Source organism: Oryctolagus cuniculus, chromosome 16 (assembly GCF_051225735.1).
Source record: "Oryctolagus cuniculus isolate XC-2025 breed Fujian yellow rabbit chromosome 16, ASM5122573v1, whole genome shotgun sequence".
In the NCBI taxonomy this organism is placed as follows: domain Eukaryota; kingdom Metazoa; phylum Chordata; class Mammalia; order Lagomorpha; family Leporidae; genus Oryctolagus; species Oryctolagus cuniculus.
The window spans coordinates 85,020,398-85,039,377 of NC_142882.1; the positions used below are offsets into that span (position 1 = coordinate 85,020,398).

At 44.4% G+C, this 18,980-nt stretch overlaps 1 protein-coding gene across 2 annotated transcripts in view; it reads right to left on the reverse strand.

Moving 5' to 3' along the window:
• GRM3 (glutamate metabotropic receptor 3) overlaps nt 1–18,980 on the reverse strand; it is a 213,184-nt gene that overhangs the window by 60,992 nt on the left and 133,212 nt on the right. For both annotated transcript variants that reach the window (XM_017344334.4, XM_051853014.3), the window contains exon 3: nt 5,289–6,144. In XM_017344334.4, coding sequence (XP_017199823.1) covers nt 5,289–6,144 — 856 coding nt within the window. The remainder of the gene's footprint in view (nt 1–5,288; nt 6,145–18,980) is intronic.

Below are 18,980 nucleotides of genomic sequence, written 5' to 3' on the forward strand. Positions count from 1 at the left end.
GGTGCCCTTCGGGGGCTTAAACCTTATTCTTGTGGCCCCGGGAAGCTGACCAGAGAGAAAGGGAGAAAGAAGTCCAGGGTATTTATCTTTACATTCTGGAAATGCTTTTGATCAGAGGGTGCTGGAACAAGTTTCTGTGCTTTTGTGGGAACTACAAATGTTCCAGGGGGAGGAAGCGAGATCAAGAGCAGTTTGCTCTTTCAGGGACTTCAAAGCCCATTCATCTGAAGATGTGGCCATTACCATTTTGGCTTCCTTGCTGTGCCTTGGATGGCCCCGTACTTTTTGAGAGGAGAGCCTGGCTGGGTCGGGGCCAGCTGACGCGTATTCCTCGGGTGCAGTGTCCCAGAAAATCTGCCCTTCCTGGCCTGGGCTCTGCGGTGACCATCCCAGCCGGGAGCAGTTCTTGTTCCTTCTGGAAGACTGGGATGCACAGCTGAGTGGGGCAGTGAGGCTACAGTGCCCGTTTTGAGCACCAGAATCAGGCTGGACCGTCTCCACCAGGCACTGGGGCTCTGATCTCAGCAGTCTGTCTCCTTACGGGTACTGAGAGATGAGGGAAGAAGCAAAGAAAAGCAAAGCATGCAGCCAACCAAGCAAACAAATTAAAAACAAAACCTGTCATCGCTGTGCCACCTGGCTGCCGCTGTGGGGACCACCTGTCTAGCAGTAGTAAGGACTCATCCTCTTCACTTAGAAGTCCTGCACTGAGATTTGTTCACGGAGTTTAGAGCTTTTCTAGAAACGTGGTGCATAATAATTTTCCAGTCCCCAACCAAAACCACAATAGAGGCGCCGCGCCTCACTTGGCTAATCCTCTGCCTGTGGCGCCGGCACCCCGGGTTCTAGTCCTGGTTGGGGCGCCAGATCCTGTCCTGGTTGCTCTTCTTCCAGTCCAGCTCTCTGCTGTGGCCCGGGAAGGCAGTGGAGGATGGCCCAAGTGCTTTGGCCCTGCACCCGCATGGGAGACCAGGAGGAAGCACCTGGCTCCTGGCTTCGGATTGGCGCAGCACACCAGCTGTAGCAGCCATTTGGGGGGTGAACCAATGGTAAAGGAAGACCTTTCTCTCTGTCTCTCTCTCTCACTGTCTAACTCTGCCTGTCAAAAAAAAATAAACAAACAAACAAACAAAAAACAAAAACAGAAACAAAAAAAAAAAACACAATAGAAGAAAAACCCTAGGCAGCACTGTAGTAATCTAGTTTCCCATGGTCCTGCTTCTCAGACTATGTTGGGATGGTGGGATGCTGGTGTCACCTCTATGAAGCAGAGACTGTAGCTGTCTTGTTTACTCTTGGGTCCTGGCATTACACTTAAACTGTCTGAAGAATGAGTGACTAAATCATTACTTTGATACTTGGCTGTGTCACCTGTTCATTTCATGTGATCTTGGATCGTTCCTTTTTTGTCATGGTCTCAGTTTCTTGATTCTCAAACATTTTAGCTTGTCTATGAGCACAACACAAGAGTAAGTTATGAGTGTTATTCCTGAGACAATGCCTACCCAACACCAGCTGTGTCTTGGGCACCTCTGGCAGTGTGTTCAGTAAGTGAAGGCCCTTTCTTTTTTCTAATTTAGTGCACTCCAGGTAGCACATGTGACTGACGATGGAAAAAGTCACATGACCACAAAAATAGAGGAAAATTGGGGGAGTGGGTAGCATGAGAGGGGTTGGGTAGAAATACACTACAAGTTTAAGGATGGCCAGAGGGGGTCTCCGTAAGAGGATGACATTTAAGTAGAAGCTTGAAGAAAGTAAGGGGACTGAGGAGCCCCTGGGAGAGGCAGGGGGAGCATTTCATGCAGAAAGGTCATGCCTGGAAGTGGGAGGGGCTGGAATAAAGTAAGGAGCAAGGCGGGGAAAGGGGAAGACAGATCCCTGAGGACGGGCTGGAGGTGGGGGATTTGGGCAAAGGATTTTGACTCTGAATTTGAGTGAACTAGGGCGCTCCTCAGTGGGTTTTAAGCAGAGGATGGATTTTCCCTGCCTTGCATCCTAAAAGGAAATGCTGATTGTCATGGCGAGAGCACGCTGGCTAAAGGTGGGCAAGAGTGCCCAGTCAGGAGGCTCTTAAAGAAACATAGGCAAGAGATGTTGGTGGCTGGGAGCAGCCTGAGCTGAGAAGGGGTCAGATTCTGGATCTGTTTCAGAGGGAGAGCTGGCAGGATATGTTGCTGGACTGGGTATAAAGCATGAGGGGAAGAAATATGCCAGAATGATAGGAAAAGAGAAGAGCAGGGACACTGAGTTTTGGAAGTCCAAGGCAGGCTTCTAAAGCAAGTATCAAGTAAGGGGAGCCTTGAATTGACACAGGAATAAGGGATGTTGCAAGACAAGGTAGCTGGGGGTGGGTGAGGGTGTTTAGGTGGGGAACCAGCATGCTCAGAGGGTACAAAGGCAGAAGTAGAGGTCTGTTTGGGGAACCACAAGCAGTCTCAGTGGGAGAAAAGGTGTATGGGGGGTGTTCAGTGGCAGATGAATCTAGTGAGGTGAGTGTGAGTAAATCCAACGCCAGAAGAGCTCACCGCTTAGAAATAATTTTCACAAAGCACAGTTCTGAAAAATCGTACAAAATGAGTATTCAAACTGGGTTAGCTTCAAACAAGACTCCTATTGGCGAATGCTGGAACTAGCTGGTAGGAATTCACAAAACACCAGGGAAATCTTTTTAATGGACACAATTTAAATTCTCAGAAGGCCTTGCTCTTTCATCCTGTAAGGACTAGAGGTATTAGGGAATTGGCTACCGCTTTCCCTTTAGAGAATAATCTTGGAGTAAATCCATTTGATATAAGCAGCTGGCTGGAAGAGAATTTTTTCAACCCAACTAAGCTGATTGTTTAGTGTTTGCTAAGTGTAGACCCTTGTGTCTAGTCCATTGCCTGAATATTCAAGTTCGAAAAACAGAGATACTATTTCAGAAAAAATAAAACAAACCTGCTTGCAATAGCTAACTAGGAAGAAAATCCTTAATACTTTTCAGTCTTAAAGCAGTAACATGGAATGCATACTGATAATCTTTGCTCTATTTCCAAGTTAAAACAGAGACATAAATGTAGTCAGTCACATACAGGTTACTGTAAATCCAAACCAGCATCCCATAATCTATATTCTGTTCTATTCTGTGTGTGTTCCTCTTAGCCAAGTTTTAGATTCTTATAATTTGTTCTTAGTTTCATTTCTGATGTACTAGTTTGCTAATTTGCTTCTTAGTATCCTCTCATAATAATGCATTTTCTTGTCTAATCCTCATTACCAAGCATATGCACCTTGTGGCTGGTCTAAATACCCTCTCTTTTCCGTGGCTTAAACCTGCTTTTTGCCATCCTGCTCATTTCAGAAATGCAGAAGAACTGGTAATACCTGACAAATTGAGAAAGTTAAAATTGTACCCTGTAGTCGGGGCTGTGTAGACAAACTGAGCTGTGGAATTGAAGCCAGGAATTGCAAAGGACAGACACAAAGAAGAGGCTTTTGTTTATTTATCTGGATCGCAGCATTATTTCCTCACTTTTCCTTGCCTTTTAAAACTCAAGCAGTCAGACATGGGCAAAGGTTTTGGTTGTATAAACACCTCGTAGGGGCTCTCTGGAACTGTTTGGCTGTTGATGAGTGGATGTGTTTGGATATCTGCATGCTAAGGAGTGAGGAATGAATCAGAATAACAAAGTTAATTAATGCATGTGGTGAATAAAGATAAATGATAACTCCAAGGGTGGTCTGACAGGGGAGGGGAGGGTACAGGCTGAAGTGTTTTATTCATCTTGCAGAATTAATTGCACTATAGATGCTATTTATGGATGCCTGAGAGTTCATTTATTTTTAGAGTAAAGATAGCCTTTTTTAATGGACTCTAGAGTCCATTCTTATTTTCTGGAGATGTCAGCAGGGAACTGATCTGGGATTCTGAGAGGAATGCTAAGAAACTGCTCTTTTCATTTTTTTTTACATGAAGCACACCTTTAGGAATATGAGCAGAAAAAGAGTTTAATCTTTACCATTTTCAGTCATCATTCTAATGGAAAAGGTGGTACCCATCAGATAAATAGGAGGGAACATAATTGATTTCTACTACCTTTGGTCCTCTCTAGAGACAAAGAAGAAAAAAATGATAAACGAAAATGCATGCTGGTAGTTTCTGTGCTTATTTTCAGGGGGTGAGAATTCTGGAACAGGAGTCGATGGCCATGGGACCCTACCTCAGTACCACTGGTGATTCTGTGGAACAAGTGGTGCCCGTGGGATCACCTATAAGAGGAGGTGAGAACTGCCACGTAGGCTCACAAACTCTCAGGTCTTCCATGACAACTTGAAACAGACTCAGACTAGAATGAGGTCCCGGTGGCATGGAGCATGACCAGCAGTTTACACAAATGAAATAATTTTTATTGTAACATTCTCAGAATCTAAATCTTAATGTGCCCAATAGTGCTACTTACCACTTTATTTTGGAGGATTAATCCAGACTCTCCAGAACCAGGACCTTAATGAACTGATATCACATGTACCTTAGTAGACAATGCAAACCTGAAGATACTGTGTGTGTGTGTGTGTGTGTGTGTGTGTGTGTGTTAGAGATGCATTAAAATGAAGTACTGTATTTAGACAGAGTTTTAGACCACAATGAAGAGGCAGCAATAATCACTTTGAATACACCTGTGCATGTTCTCCACTGATCAAATCCGTCTCCAATTTGCTTATACTCAGGCTCACAGAAAAACATTTTCATTTTATAACATAATTGGAGAAAACCCACAGTTCTTAAAACTGCAGCGAAGTGTTTTATATAGCAGAAGACATAAGCTCCAGGGCCTGGAGGTCGCCATGGTGTAGGTTATTGTTTCCGTTTTGGCCTCTAATTAGGCTCAGAAAAAAAAAATTCTTTTTCTTTCACTCACTGTGAAAGTTATGAGATCCTTTTGCTCGAATAACCCACAAGAAAGGCCCGGAAGTTCACGCTTCTTGCAGAATGGTCAGTTCCCGCTGAAGATGATTAAATGCCCACATCATTTACATCCCACTGTGTGGCTGACAACAGGAAGAAGAGCGAATGTGGCATGCTCCCCACCTAGCAGCCACCACGGTGGAGCCATTAGCTCAGCCTGGGGGGCCCTTTCCGTGTCCTGTAGTGCAAAAGCCGTGATGGTTTGAAAACAAAACAAAACAAAAAGAGCAAGACCATCAGGGAAACCTCCTAGTGCGTCTGGGAAATTCTGCTCGACAGCCTGACCCCTGTGTCTGGGTCCACCTGTCACACCACCCACGCGCGGAAGCCCCGGCCTTACCTGTGAAGTTGATTTTCAGGAGGTAATCCTTGTACAGCTTCTTGCCGTCCAGGATCTTCATGGCGTCGCACAGCTTGGTGGTGTTGGGACACAGCGTGCGCTGCATCTTGTGCAGCGCGTGGGCCATGGCGTACACCGCGTTCACCACGAACATGATCTTGGATTCCTGCTCGTAGTTGCTGCTGTCGATGGCCAGGTGCTTGTCGCAGGTGCGCCTGTGGCTGCGCTTGCTCTGCAGGCTGCACTGGAACTTCTGCTCCCAGAAGTCCCGGAACCAGGGGTTGCGGTGGTTGTTGTAGGGCGTGAGGCTCTGGAAGTAGCGGTCGAACTGGCGCACGGGCTGCGAGGCCAGCTCCAGCGTGATGGCGCCGTCGGCCACGTGCTCGCTGCCCTTGACGATGCTCTCCTGCGCGCCCCAGCCGTCGCTGGCCACCCAGGTGAAGGAGGCGTTGGCGCGGCTGGCGGCGGCGATGAGCTCGCGCGAGTCGTCGCTGCGCATGAAGAGCACCACGACGCGCGCGCTGGGCTTCAGCAGCAGCTCGCGGACCACGCTGTCGTAGGACTTGCGGATGTTGGAGCGCCCCACCTTCTCCGCCGTGGCGATGCAGATGTTGCGCACGCGCGCCTCCTGCTCGAACGCCTCGATGCCCGTCTCGCCGTAGTCACCCTCCGAGGCCACGGTGGACACGTAGGTCCAGTTGAAGAAGCGCAGGATCTCGGCCATGGCCTTGGCCTGGTAGAAGTCGGGGGGCACCGTCCGGGCGAAGTAATCGTAGCGAGACTTGTCGCTGAGCTTGGCGCTGGTGGAAGCGTAGCTGATCTGGGGGATCTGGAAGAGGCGCAGCAGGTTGGCTACCTGCAGAGAGAGAGGGGAAGCGCACGCGTGTTAGGGACCCGGGTGAGGCGCGCTGTGGCAGGTGCCTCCCCCCACTCCCGCTCACCTCAGGGCTGGGGACGGGCGCTGTTTTGGTAGTACCTTTTTTTTAATGAATTATTTTACTTAATTGAGAGGCAAAGACACAATGGAAAAGAGAGCATAAGCTAGCTGCCATACAGTGGCCCACTCGCCAAATGCCCAAAACAAGCCAGGAACTCAATCCAGGTCTCCCACGTGGGCAGGTTCCCAAGTACTTGACCTGTGACCCGCTGCCTGCCAGGGCCTGGATTAGCAGGAAGCGGGGATGGAGTCCAGAGCCAGGACTCGAACTCAGGCACTCCCTTATGGGGTGTGGGCATCCCAGGGTGGGTCTGAATTCCTAGGACAAACGCGTGCTCCTGTTTTGATGCTGGTTTAGAGGAGCGCCAGAGGCTTTCCTGGAAGTATTTTTTGAATGTTAGGAACAGGTCCAAAGCAGGTAATGTATGCTTTGAGGAGTGCACAGCCGAGACAGAAAAGGACACCCACCACTTGGCTGTGCTAGACCCTAGGCGTGGACGAGTCCCACTCAAGTGCCTTCCGTGTGGCCAAGCTCCTGGGTCCTGCCATAGCACTAACAATGAACTACAGAGAATTGGCCAAACTCAGTTTTCAGGCAACTTGGCTGCAGTTGTATAGAAAGAGCCCGGGTGTTGTCTCATTCTCACTTCCCCCTCTTTTGCTAAAAGCGGCAGCCTCTGAAAGAGTTTAATTTGGGAACTGTGTGCCACATGGACAGTCCAAAGTAGACATTTATTATCTAGGTTAAGAAAAAAATCAATTCTGCTAAAATTCTGTTTGGTGTATCCCAAATTTTAGGCAGATACTTTCCTAAACTCCTGAAAAGCTTGACCAATAATTTCTTTGTTTTTGTCTTAAAACTTGCTTCTCCCTGCGCTATGTAAAAAAGAAAGCATCCAAATATGCTCTTCTGATGAGATTTTTATTAAAAATCAATATGAAGTAGTGAAAACCTTGCTAAGAATGAACCATGAATTGCAAAATATTTAAAGCTTATTCTGAATAAAAATTTTAAATTTCTAATAATTCATCTACCATCAATATTTCATTGTATTTATTTTAGAGTAGAAAAGGAAAATGACACTAGTTTATCAAGGAGAATTTATGCATTGAGTATTTGCAGAAATATATATTTATAAGCATCTAAACAGATTATGTGTGTTTTTTTAATACTTTGCTTTTTATTTTCCTTGGTTACCTCACATGTTCTGAAAACTTCCATCTCTATACTGACTTTAGTTAAATCCTATAATATACTAACTGCACTTTAATCAGAACAACATTGAATATCCCAATACACTCTAGTACATTGGAATGAATACTTTGAAATTTGCCTTCTGGAAATTGTGGTTTTGTGTTCCTATCTGACGTGTAGGAAGCACAGCTTGAAGTAGGCAGCCGTTAGCAAAGAGCACAAGCAATGCAAAACAACTGACATCTGAGTCCTGATTAATCATCATTTCGTCTGGCAAAGGAGACCAACAGCGAGGTTGGTACATGGCTACACAGCGTATTCTTGCAAAGCTAGCCTCCTATTAAAACCAACACTCGATATTGTCCAGAGCTATCAAAAATATTTTCACTATCTTTTCAAATATTGAACCCAAATAGAACAGCTAGAATACCCAGGGTTTAACATATAATATCATGCACATTTAGAATCCCAAATCTGTCTTGCATTTGTTTTCCAAGGGTGGTAGTGACTATTGGGGATAGAGGTGAATGGGTAGATGAAGGGCAGTACGTTGTTCTACTTCTTCTCTTCTCAGGACCAGGAGTCTCTGGACAAAGTGCCCCACACTTACTCACTTGAGCACATGCGTAGTGCTTACTCATCAGCCTGTTGGAAGGTTGCTGGCACCAAGCCAGTACTGTCATTACTTTTGCAACAAAGACCTGAATTGCATTGGATTTCTGTACCACTATGGCAGGCTTGGTGATAACAGCCTTTGTGTGCATGGGCTGGGTTGATTTTGGAGTTTCTGGGGCAGTATGGGAGAGGCCATCTCTTCTTGATACAATAGTTTTCTCATCTGTAACTTAAACTTATCTGGACCTGCGCCCCTCAAGGAGACAGAGAACAAAAGGACCTAAGAAATATCCAGAGACATTGTTTCCTGGCAACTGGGAACCGTAGTGAAAGAGCCTAAACTGCTGAAATTTTCCTCCCCAGGTGGTAGGGGTATGCAAAGCTACTCTGGAAGAGAAGTGCTTGTGTTTTGACTGGTGGGATCATGTGGCTTTGTGTCTACCTCTCTAGGAAGTCTGAGGACAATTTACAATCCAGGCAAATTGTGTAAGAGAATGGACGAGACACAGAATCATGGTCACATAGACAGAGTTTTCTGAACCGGGAAGGAACACCATGAGCTGTGGTCTGTTTGGGAAAGTGATGAGCTCCAAGAAAACAGCAATTGTGGCCATCGTTTTAATGACAGTCCTATACATATCTGCATTTGTGTGTATGATGAGGAGACTACAAACAACTCTAGGAAGAGGAGGCACATTTGGTGAGTTGAAATATAAAAATAATCCCAGTTGTAGCACCTTTATGGAATAGCACATAGCAGTATTATACTTTAGCATTATAATGTTCATAGTTAGAACAAACACATTTAATACAAATGAATACTAGAGTGTTGAAGTACTTTCATAATAGTAAATTGTTCCTTTCAAAATGAGTTACCTTAGACCATTAGGTAAAATGCATAATTACAAAGTAAATAACAGAGAGAGTGTTTAGGGTCATGGTTACTATGCCCACGCCCCGCAGTGGAGGACCTGTGTTCTATTCCTGGCTCCAGCTCTTGACTGTCTTCTTTCCTGCCAGTGCAGACCCTGGGAGGCAGAAGTGATGGCTCAAGTAATTGGGTTCCTGCACCTGTGGGGGGACTTGAATTGCATTCCTGGCTCCTGGTTTTTACCTTGGCTGTTGTGGGCCTTGAAGAGAGAGCCAATGGATGGGAGCACTCCATCTCTGTCTTTTCCGTGGGCCTTGAAGAGAGAGCCAATGGATGGGAGCACTCCATCTCTGTCTTTTCCTCTCTCTGCCTCTCAAGCAAGTAAATAATTAAAAAATTCAAAAGTACAGAAGGCAGTAGATTTTTAATCTCTTCTTTGCCTGTTCCAACTTGACTTTTAGGGGAGAATAGCTTTCATAGGTTGATTTATATGTTTTAAAAATGTGTTTGTTCTGTTATAAAACCAGTTAACAAGGTACTGGATCTAAAAATACATACATATTTATAGTCAAAACCAGCCTTTTATGGTAGATATTATTATTTTATTTTTAGAGATTCAAAAACTGAGTTCTGCTTGTTCATAGTTGTATGGTTAAAATATAGGGACAGAATGAGTGTGTAAAGCCAGGTGTTCTGACTCCAGGTGCCGTGGTCATCCCTTCACAGCCTACCCTTACCCACTGTATGACTATGAACCTGAGACTTGAAGCACAGGCAGGAATAACGTGTGCCTGTGAACCTGGGTGACTGTATGGTGTGATTATGAACTTGAGGTTCCGAAGCACAGAAGGGCATATATGTATGAAGACTGGGAGTATGGAGCAGGAACATGTGATGGTATGTATATATGTGTGTGTACACACACACACACACACACACACACCATAGATTGCTTAGTTGCTATTAGGAGGATCTTCATTTTTAACAAAGTTAAAGGGTTGGGGGATATCTACGTAGTTGACGATTGAGTTCCCTGTTTCATTAGTCTCGAAGGTGAGAATTGGAGCGTTCCTGACTTGCTTTACTGGCCATATGATTTCTCCAAGAAAGCATGAAGAAACAAAGCAGACTACTCCATGCAACATTGTTTTGAATGATGCGAAGAGTTGTTTTAGGGTGGCAAAGTAATGTGAACTTTTGGAAGAAAGTTACCTAGTGTTGTTATTGCTAGTAGGGATGGAGGAAGGGAAAACAAGATCTGGTTACTTGTGTTTTGGAAAACAGTTTTACAGGTAGAGATATGCTTCACATAGAAATACACTTCATAATGGCGTATAGCTTGAGAGAGGCAGAAGGACTTAAGAAACAATTCATATGATGCAGAATAGTCTAACAAGGCAGAAAAGATAAGAGCTCCAAAGAGTCCATTGGGTTTCTGTGCTGTATTTGAGTATCAGAATAACTGGTGACGAGGGATGAATGCTGCCCGGTGTGTGTGTAGTGGGGAGCATTTCCCTACAAAACATGAAGACGGGCATGAACATGTGAGGATGAGGGATCCTGAAGACATACTGTGAAAATGGAACACAGCGATTTCTGTTGTTGTTTTGAATATATGTTTCAGAAGACTATGATGTAGTCGGAAGAGATAGGACCAATGAATGCAGAAATTGGTTTCATGTGAGTAAAAGAAATACATTGCTTGGTTCCTCTTGATTTCTTTCTTATTATTTCCATTAAGGATGTATCCAAACATGGAAATGATGTTAAAAATAACATGAAAAAGTTACCCCACACCAAAGTACCAGAGAACACCAAACTAAATTAAGTCTGCCTTCACTAATGAGTTCTGGAAGAAATTGTATATTACATTGTGGAATCAGTATTAATAATCTTTGGGAAATCAATATTGGTAGGACTGTCAGAAGGTAAAGTGGGAGGAGAGACAAATTCAGGAAATATGAATCAAGAATACATATAAATATGCTGTCTTTCAGTGATTTTCTAGAACAGAATTTTCTAGTGGGGAGCATGCAAACACCCCAAAATGAGGCAGGCAGTCACTAGGAGTCAGCGTGGGCTCTTCAAGGGTACACTGCTTCAGGAAGATGTCTTTTCAATGCCAACCGAGTCATTTTTGGAAGATTTGTGATCTGGAGGACCAGGACTCCAGTGGGCATTTAGGAAAGTAGTAGGAGTTGAATAACAAGGATAAAAATATTAAAAGAGAGAAACTTGGAACAAAGTCTATATATAGTGGTCAAGGAAGGATACATTTGTGCCATTGAAAAAAATATGAAGATGAGAGTCTAGTCTCTTGATTTCCTCAGAGTCCAGGCTTCCTCTCTGGAAACAGATGATATTGCATAAGAAGAGATGTCAGTTTCTGGATTTAAGCCAAAATTACACAAGTGAAAAGATGAGAAGAAAACTAGGAAAAATGAAGTTCCAAATGCAAAGTTGAATGTTGGCGATCAGCACACACCAGAAATCCCAGGATGGCTAAAGGCAAAGGGGGGTTCTTAAGTGGCTTGTTCTGTTTCGATCCCAATTCAGAGTTCCTCAGAAGCAAATGGAGAAGGGCTATTTCCGTCCTTCCATTCTCTTAGTCCCTGTTCTTGGGCTGTCCTTTCTGGGAAGTCTTAAAAGGTCCCTAATATTTTTAACAGTTGTACTATTTTTATGCCAGCCACTAATTGTTGAGGACATATGAACATATGAGTATACCCCTCTTTTTTTCTTTTTTCTTTTCTTTTCTTTTTTTTTTTTTTTGACAGGCAGAGCGGCAGTGAGAGAGAGAGACAGAGAGAAAGGTCTTCCTTTTGCCGTTGGTTCACCCTCCAATGGCCGCTGCGGCTGGTGCGCTGCGGCTGGTGCACCGCATTAATCCGATGGCAGGAGCCAGGTACTTATCCTGGTCTCCCATGGGGTGCAAGGCCCAAGCACTTGGGCCATCCTCCACTGTACTCCTGGGCCATAGCAGAGAGCTGGCCTGGAAGAGGGGCAACTGGGACAGAATCCGGTGCCCCGACCGGGACTAGAACCTGGTGTGCCAGTGCCACAAGGCGGAGGATTAGCCTAGTGAGCCGCAGTGCCAGCCGAGTATACCCCTCTTTAATCCTCCCAACAATCTTATGAGGTAGATACTGTTTGAGAAACTGAGGCAAAAAGAGCCTTAGTATCTTGCTGCAGAGCCTTTAGGTGGTAGAGATAGGATCTGATGCTAGGAATTCTGGGACCAACTGCTACAGCCACTCTTCCCATATTTGCTCAGTCCTTCTAAGCTCATGACAGACTCTTCCCACTGTGATTTTGCAATGATATATTTCACGTTATAATGTGTTTGTCTCTTTGGATTTCAGAAGCCATAAAATCCTTTATTTGAGGGCCATGAACAATCATTCCTTGTTATCAAAACATACTTTTTCATTTGTCAGTTTATCCTTTGTGGTGGCTTCGTAAACATTCATTTACTGACAGGCCGTCTGCAGAGATAACGATGATCATCTAAGAGTCTACAGGGAAATTTCCACTGGGAGGACGAAAGCTTCCAGCCCTATCTATGATCAAGCGGGGCTTTGTGATTTATGGGAGAAACGCAGTGACCTTTAGCAGAGCCTGTTTTTTCCTAGGGCCCGAGAGGCTGCATGCAGGTAAATGATGTTTAGCCCAAGCGCTTTCCAGGGCAGTGAGCACTGCTGTTTTATAGTCAGTGTTAGGATACGTAGAGGTGTCCATTTTCCTGAATTTATCCCAGGCCAGGTATTGCAATATTTTCCATGCCACCTTGAATGTCACAAATATTTTGATTTTTTGACTCAGGAAGAAAAGCTTCGGAACCTAGGCTTGGCCAGGTAGTATTGTTTTCCGGTAGATGCAGTGGCCTACAGTGCGTGTTTTTGTCTTTTTCCTCCCATCTTTTGAAGCTGTAAGCTGGTGTAGGATAGGATGGGCTTCGGCGGCAGTCATTGGCCAACAAGCCAGTGTTGAGGATCTGCCACCATTTTCCCCTTCAGATGAACACAACTTTATAGAGCTTCTGTGATTTTTATCTTGTTCCCAAATCTAGGTACCTTGCCACATGTTCCTTCCACCTAGAATGGCCCTGCTACTACTTTGCTCCACTGTTCCATTCAAGGGCCCTTTCCCCGGGGGAAGTGTTCATGAAGCCTCACTTTAACTTGAGTTTTTGCTCATCTCTGGGCCTCTTTGACTTTGTGTATTCTCCTCATGGCACTGATCAAAGTACGCAGTGATTTCTAGATTATTTCTAGATTATTATCGAATTCCTCCACTGGAGTCCTGTGAGTCCTCCATGCCTTGCAGAGCAGAAGGGTGCCCCACAGTGTTTGTTAGATGAACAGAATCTGGAGTCCTGTGAGTCCTCCATGCCTTGCAGAGCAGAAGGGTGCCCCACAGTGTTTGTTAGATGAACAGAATCTGGAGTCCTGTGAGTCCTCCATGCCTTGCAGAGCAGAAGGGTGCCCCACAGTGTTTGTTAGATGAATAGAATCTGGAGTCCTGTGAGTCCTCCATGCCTTGCAGAGCAGAAGGGTGCCCCACAGTGTTTGTTAGATGAATAGAATCTGGAGTCCTGTGAGTCCTCCATGCCTTGCAGAGCAGAAGGGTGCCCCACAGTGTTTGTTAGATGAATAGAATCTGGAGTCCTGTGAGTCCTCCATGCCTTGCAGAGCAGAAGGGTGCCCCACAGTGTTCGTTAGATGAATAGAATCTGGAGTCCTATGAGTCCTCCATGCCTTGCAGAGCAGAAGGGTGCCCCACAGTGTTTGTTAGATGAATAGAATCTGGAGTCCTGTGAGTCCTCCGTGCCTTGCAGAGCAGAAGGGTGCCCCACAATGTTTGTTAGATGAATAGAATCTGGAGTCCTGTGAGTCCTCCATGCCTTGCAGAGCATAAGGGTGCCCCACAGTGTTTGTTAGATGAATAGAATCTGGAGTCCTGTGAGTCCTCCATGCCTTGCAGAGCAGAAGGGTGCCCCACAGTGTTTGTTAGATGAATAGAATGGTGAATGATTGTTTGCTGCTCTACCCTGTGATATTTCCTAATGATAAGGACAGGCTTCTGTGAGTGGGAAATAGAAAAAACCAACCACCAGAAGATGATGTGAACCTACTCCCAAACACTCCTGATAAACAATTGGTTACACAATGTGGCCTTTAACTAATCATGTTCAAAATAAGATGACACATGAGGCAGGGTCCTGCAGACTTTTAAAATCTCCAGCAAAGTTTTTCCAAATAGTACAAAACAGGAGTATGCAGAAGGAGGTCAGTATTGTATCACCTGGATCTGGCGATCAGACCCATTTCTCAAGGTTAGAAATTGCCTTTTTCTTCTAAGGAAGACAAACTAAGGGCCCTATCCCTGAAGGCTTAGTCCTCAAACCACGTCTGCATAAAGGAGGATTCAAACAGTCATGTAAGTTAGGTGGACGTCACCCTATGAACTTATTCTGAAGTCTGCTGGAGAGCTAAGGTTTTTTGGGAGACAGAGACATCATGTACCAGGGACACACATAGCCAGACACTCAGAGCTCACATAAGTTACTCACTTATTAATCTTGTCCTAAGAATATGTTAAACTTTCTCTTTTTCATAGAAGGTAACCAACTATGGAGCAATTGTAGATGATTCACAGTTGGCTACTGACTCTGCATCTAAACCCTACTTATTTTTTTTAAAGATTTATTTACTTATTTGAAAATCAGAGTTACACAGAGAGAGGAGAGGCAGAGAGAGAGAGAGAGAGAGAGAGAGAGAGAGAGGGAGAGAGAGGTTTTCCATCCACTGGTTCACTCCCCAATTGGCCACAATGGCCTGAGCTGTGCCAATCTGAAGCCAGGAGCTTCTTCTGGGTCTGCCACGTGGGTGCAGGGGCCCAAGGACTTGGGCCATCTTCTACTGATATCCCAGGCCATAGCAGAGAGCTGGATTGGAAGTGGAGCAGCCAGGTCTCGAACTGGTGCCCATATGGGATGCCGGCACTTCAGGTCAGGGTGTTAACCCACTGCGCCACAGCGCTGGCCCCAACCCTACTTATTAATTTCTGGGGGTTTTGAGTTAAAGTCCAATTTACTTGGGAGATTTACTTCTGAGTTTTTTCTATCAACTCATAGCTGCTTTTCTAGGATTCCATGTGCCAGGCTACATTTCATGATGCTCTGATCCTAAGAGCAAGAGAATATGGACTCAGGGTTGACCTTAGGCAGTCTGCTCTTCTTTTCATGTTGTGAAAAAAGAGAATATCAACTAGAAAATTTCAGAGTCATCTGCGAGTCCCATGCCAGTCCTGTTGTCATTCTTGTCACTCAGGATATATACAATAAACCCATCTCAAACATGAGCTTTGTGCCTACTGTGACAACACAATGTTGATATTTTTTTCAATGAAGACAAAAAGGACTATGTGTGTTTAAAATTTAGTAGAAATGAGTTTCCCACCAAGATGATTTTCCATCATGAAGATTCTTTACGTAACTTTCAGGGTGATTGGCTTCTGAGCCTGTGTTGATCCATTATAGGTAACAACAACAACTGGTTTTTATGTGGACTGAGTCTTCCTCTAAAAATTCCAGATGACAATGAGACATTAAATACTTACTTCCAAGAAAAATTTTATTTGCTGAACTCAACTTATATGCATATGAAAAATGTTATTGTCCTGGGATTCTGGAGACTTGATAATAACCTTCATGGGTTTGCCTTTCTCTTCTGTGCCATTCACATCTCTCTTTGAGGCTGTTTTCTAAGAACAAGACTTCAGCTTTAATTGATTTGTCACACATGCAGTGATAAATGTTTTGTTTATCCCTTTTAATTAAATGCTTGTATATGAGTCTAGAAGAGAAACACTGATTGCTGCATTGCACTTTGAACCATCTGCTGCCTCATAGCCAAGGTTATTATATAAAACAAACTCTGAAAGTTGTGATGTTGAGACCTTCCTACTGAGGTGAGCCAAGTTAAACTATTGGCTGTAAAAAAAAATTAGGATTGCCTTTTGTTTTACACTGGAAGTCGAGAGGGTATGTTGTTGAGAAAAATCCCTGAAGAATTCAAGCTGTTCACATCACATGAGTTACCTGCACAACAAGAGTGCCAATCCTATTGTTTTTGCTGAAAGGATTAGTCACTTTGTTTTTTTTTTTTTTTTTTTTTTTTGCCACACTACCTGCAGCATGTGTGGGAGATTTTTGCATGAAAATAGTTGACTTCAGCTCATATATGAAGGCCAGGAATTAATCTTGACTTAGGAAATTGCATAAAGAAATACAGAAAATGCCATTTGACTCAGGATAGTATGCAAAAGACACCAACCCTTACATTCCTTGGGCCCAAACAGCAGTTGGTTCCGAGATTCGTATTGCCATTCCCATTCAACAGCATGGCAGTCCTGATAGTTTTGCATGGATATTGCAAACAAAGGACTCTGCAATTATGGAAGAAATCTTAAAAACTGGCTCAAAGTCTCTTTGATTTCTATCCTATATCCCTCCTGAGGTCATTGTACTCAATACCTGTGGTTTGCAACCAGTTTGTCGTAGGTACTTTCATTTTATTCATTTGCAATGAAGGGACTTATGAATAGTAAGGTTATCCATTTAGACATTCTCAGAGCTTATACTGAAGCTGAAATGATATGCAGACCACAAAAGGATTTCTTGAATGACATTATTTGAGGAGACTGGCATTATAAGACATGTCAGGTTTTTCACCCTGACAAATGCCACTCCTCATGCAACAAGTATCTGTCTTGCTCTCTTACTAACAGGAATACTGTCCTCAGGAATACTTTGTCTCCACCCAGACTTAGGAGGTAGGTTCAAGGCAAACAAAGATATTTTGCTGACTGAGTCAGTTTGCACCTCAGTAGCTTATGAATCAGTTTGTATCTCTGTAGCTCCTTTCCCTGTGAATTCATTTTCAAGAGAAGTCACTGGACTGAATTGGATTGGGTTGCAGTCACTAACTATGGGATCAAAGGTCTGTGTTGTGTCTGGTCCACAGCTTGTTTGTGTTAGCAATTCTCAAAAAGCAAGGCTCCCAGGGTGAACTGATGCCAAAAGGTCTGTTTAGAAGCACATGCTTTGGTGCCTTAGATATTGATTTTGACAATGTCTGTTGACGATTTAGCAGAGCCACAGTTGAACTAATCTATATTTTTTCGGTGGTCCCTGCAGTCCCTTATATAATGGTAATATGACAAATATAGATGTATCAACTACCAAAGGCATTCCTATCCTTGTTGGTGGTTAGCCAAAAGGCAAAAGCTATTGGTTATGCTCAGTGGAGTTGAGGGCTGTTGGCTCCTATTTCTTTAAATGATATTTACTCCTGAGGTTCTGTAATGATTTACGGCAGAGGGACATCTACCATATTATTTGTAGCAAACAGAAATGTGTTATTCATGGTTTCTCTATAACCCCTGGTAACTTCAGCAGAGCTGTCAGGCGCAAAAGGAGCAAACAGTGAAGTGGTTCAGTGCACAGGGTTTGACTTGGGCAGGCCCTCGTTGGAATCCCAGCCCTTTCTCTCCCTAGCTGTGTGACTTTGGGCAGGTTGTTTTAACCCTTGAACTTCGCTTTCTTCATCTGTGAAAAGGGAATAGTAGCAATGCCTAGCTTGTGAATTTATGTGGTAACATCTAGGCTTGATTTCAAAGAGTAAGTGGGTGTTTGAAGGGCAGAGAACAGGGCAAAGAAGTTTCTGGGTGGAAGAGAGAACACAACTTCAGAGGTGGGAAAGTGCCCACTTGCTTCAGTGTTATCAGAAAGTCCAGTAGGATCAGGATCCCCACGACCTCACAGGGAGCAGTGGAAGGTAAGTCAGGAGAGGGAGAGAGGGGTTGTCACTGGACTGCTAAGTATTTTATATGCAATTATAAGTATTTTGACTTCAATCTTTCAGAAAAGCAATTAACATTTTTAATTAAGGGAATGACATGGCCAAAATTATATTTTAAAGACACCACAATGGATAATATCAGCTGGAAAGGAGAGACAGCAAAGACTAATCACATGGAAGCAATTCTGACTTAGGCCATGAGTTCATAAAGACCAGAGACTATGTAATCCACTGGCATTGAACAAGTTAATAATGGGAATATCAAAAGTGGAAGTTTAAAGAAAAATTTGAGCCTACTTAGAATTATTTTATTTAGGTGCCTGAATTGTGGGCCAGTGGGTTAACCTACTGCCTGCAGTGCCAGCACCCTATATGGGTGCTGGGGTCCTGGTTTGTGTCCTTCCTGTTCTAATTCCAGTTCAACTCCCTGCTAATGTGTCTGGGGAAGCAGAGGAAGATGTCCCAAGTGTTTGGACCTCTGCCACCCACATGGGAGTCCCAGAGGGAGCTCCAGGCTCCTGGCTTCAGCCTGGCCCAGCCCCTGCCATTGTGGCCATTTGGAGAATGAGCTAGAGGATGGAGGATCTCTCTCTCTCTCTCTCTCCCTATCTTGCTTTCTATAACTCTGCTTTCGAATAAATAAAGAACTCCTCTTAAGGAAACTTGTTTTCTTTAGTTGGTAGTGATTACTTAATTATTGAAGTTTGAAATTGTTCTGTTTATGTCTTACAGGTCACCCAGACTCCTTCTTGGAAGTGATATGATGTGACTAGGTAGGTAGGTAAGGTTTAGTGAGCGGGAGTTCTTGTATCCCTGCAATGCTCTTTTTTTTTTTTTTTTTTTGACAGGCAGAGTGGACAGTGAGAGAGAGAGACAGAAAAGTCTTCCTCTTGCCATTGGTTCACCCTCCAATGGCCGCTGCGGCTGGCGCACCGCGCTGATCCGAAGCCAGGAGCCAGGTGCTTCTCCTGGTCTCCCATGTGGGTGCAGGGCCCAAGCACTTGGGCCATCCTCCACTGCCTTCCTGGGCCACAGCAGAGAGCTGGCCTGGAAGAGGGGCAACCGGGACAGAATCCAGCGCCCCGACCGGGACTAGAACCCAGGGTGCTGGCGCCGCAGGCGGAGGATTAGCCTATTGAGCCGCGGCGCCAGCTCCTGCAGTGCTCTTTAACCATCTGCTTTATACACCATTTTCCCACGGTGCATCTGC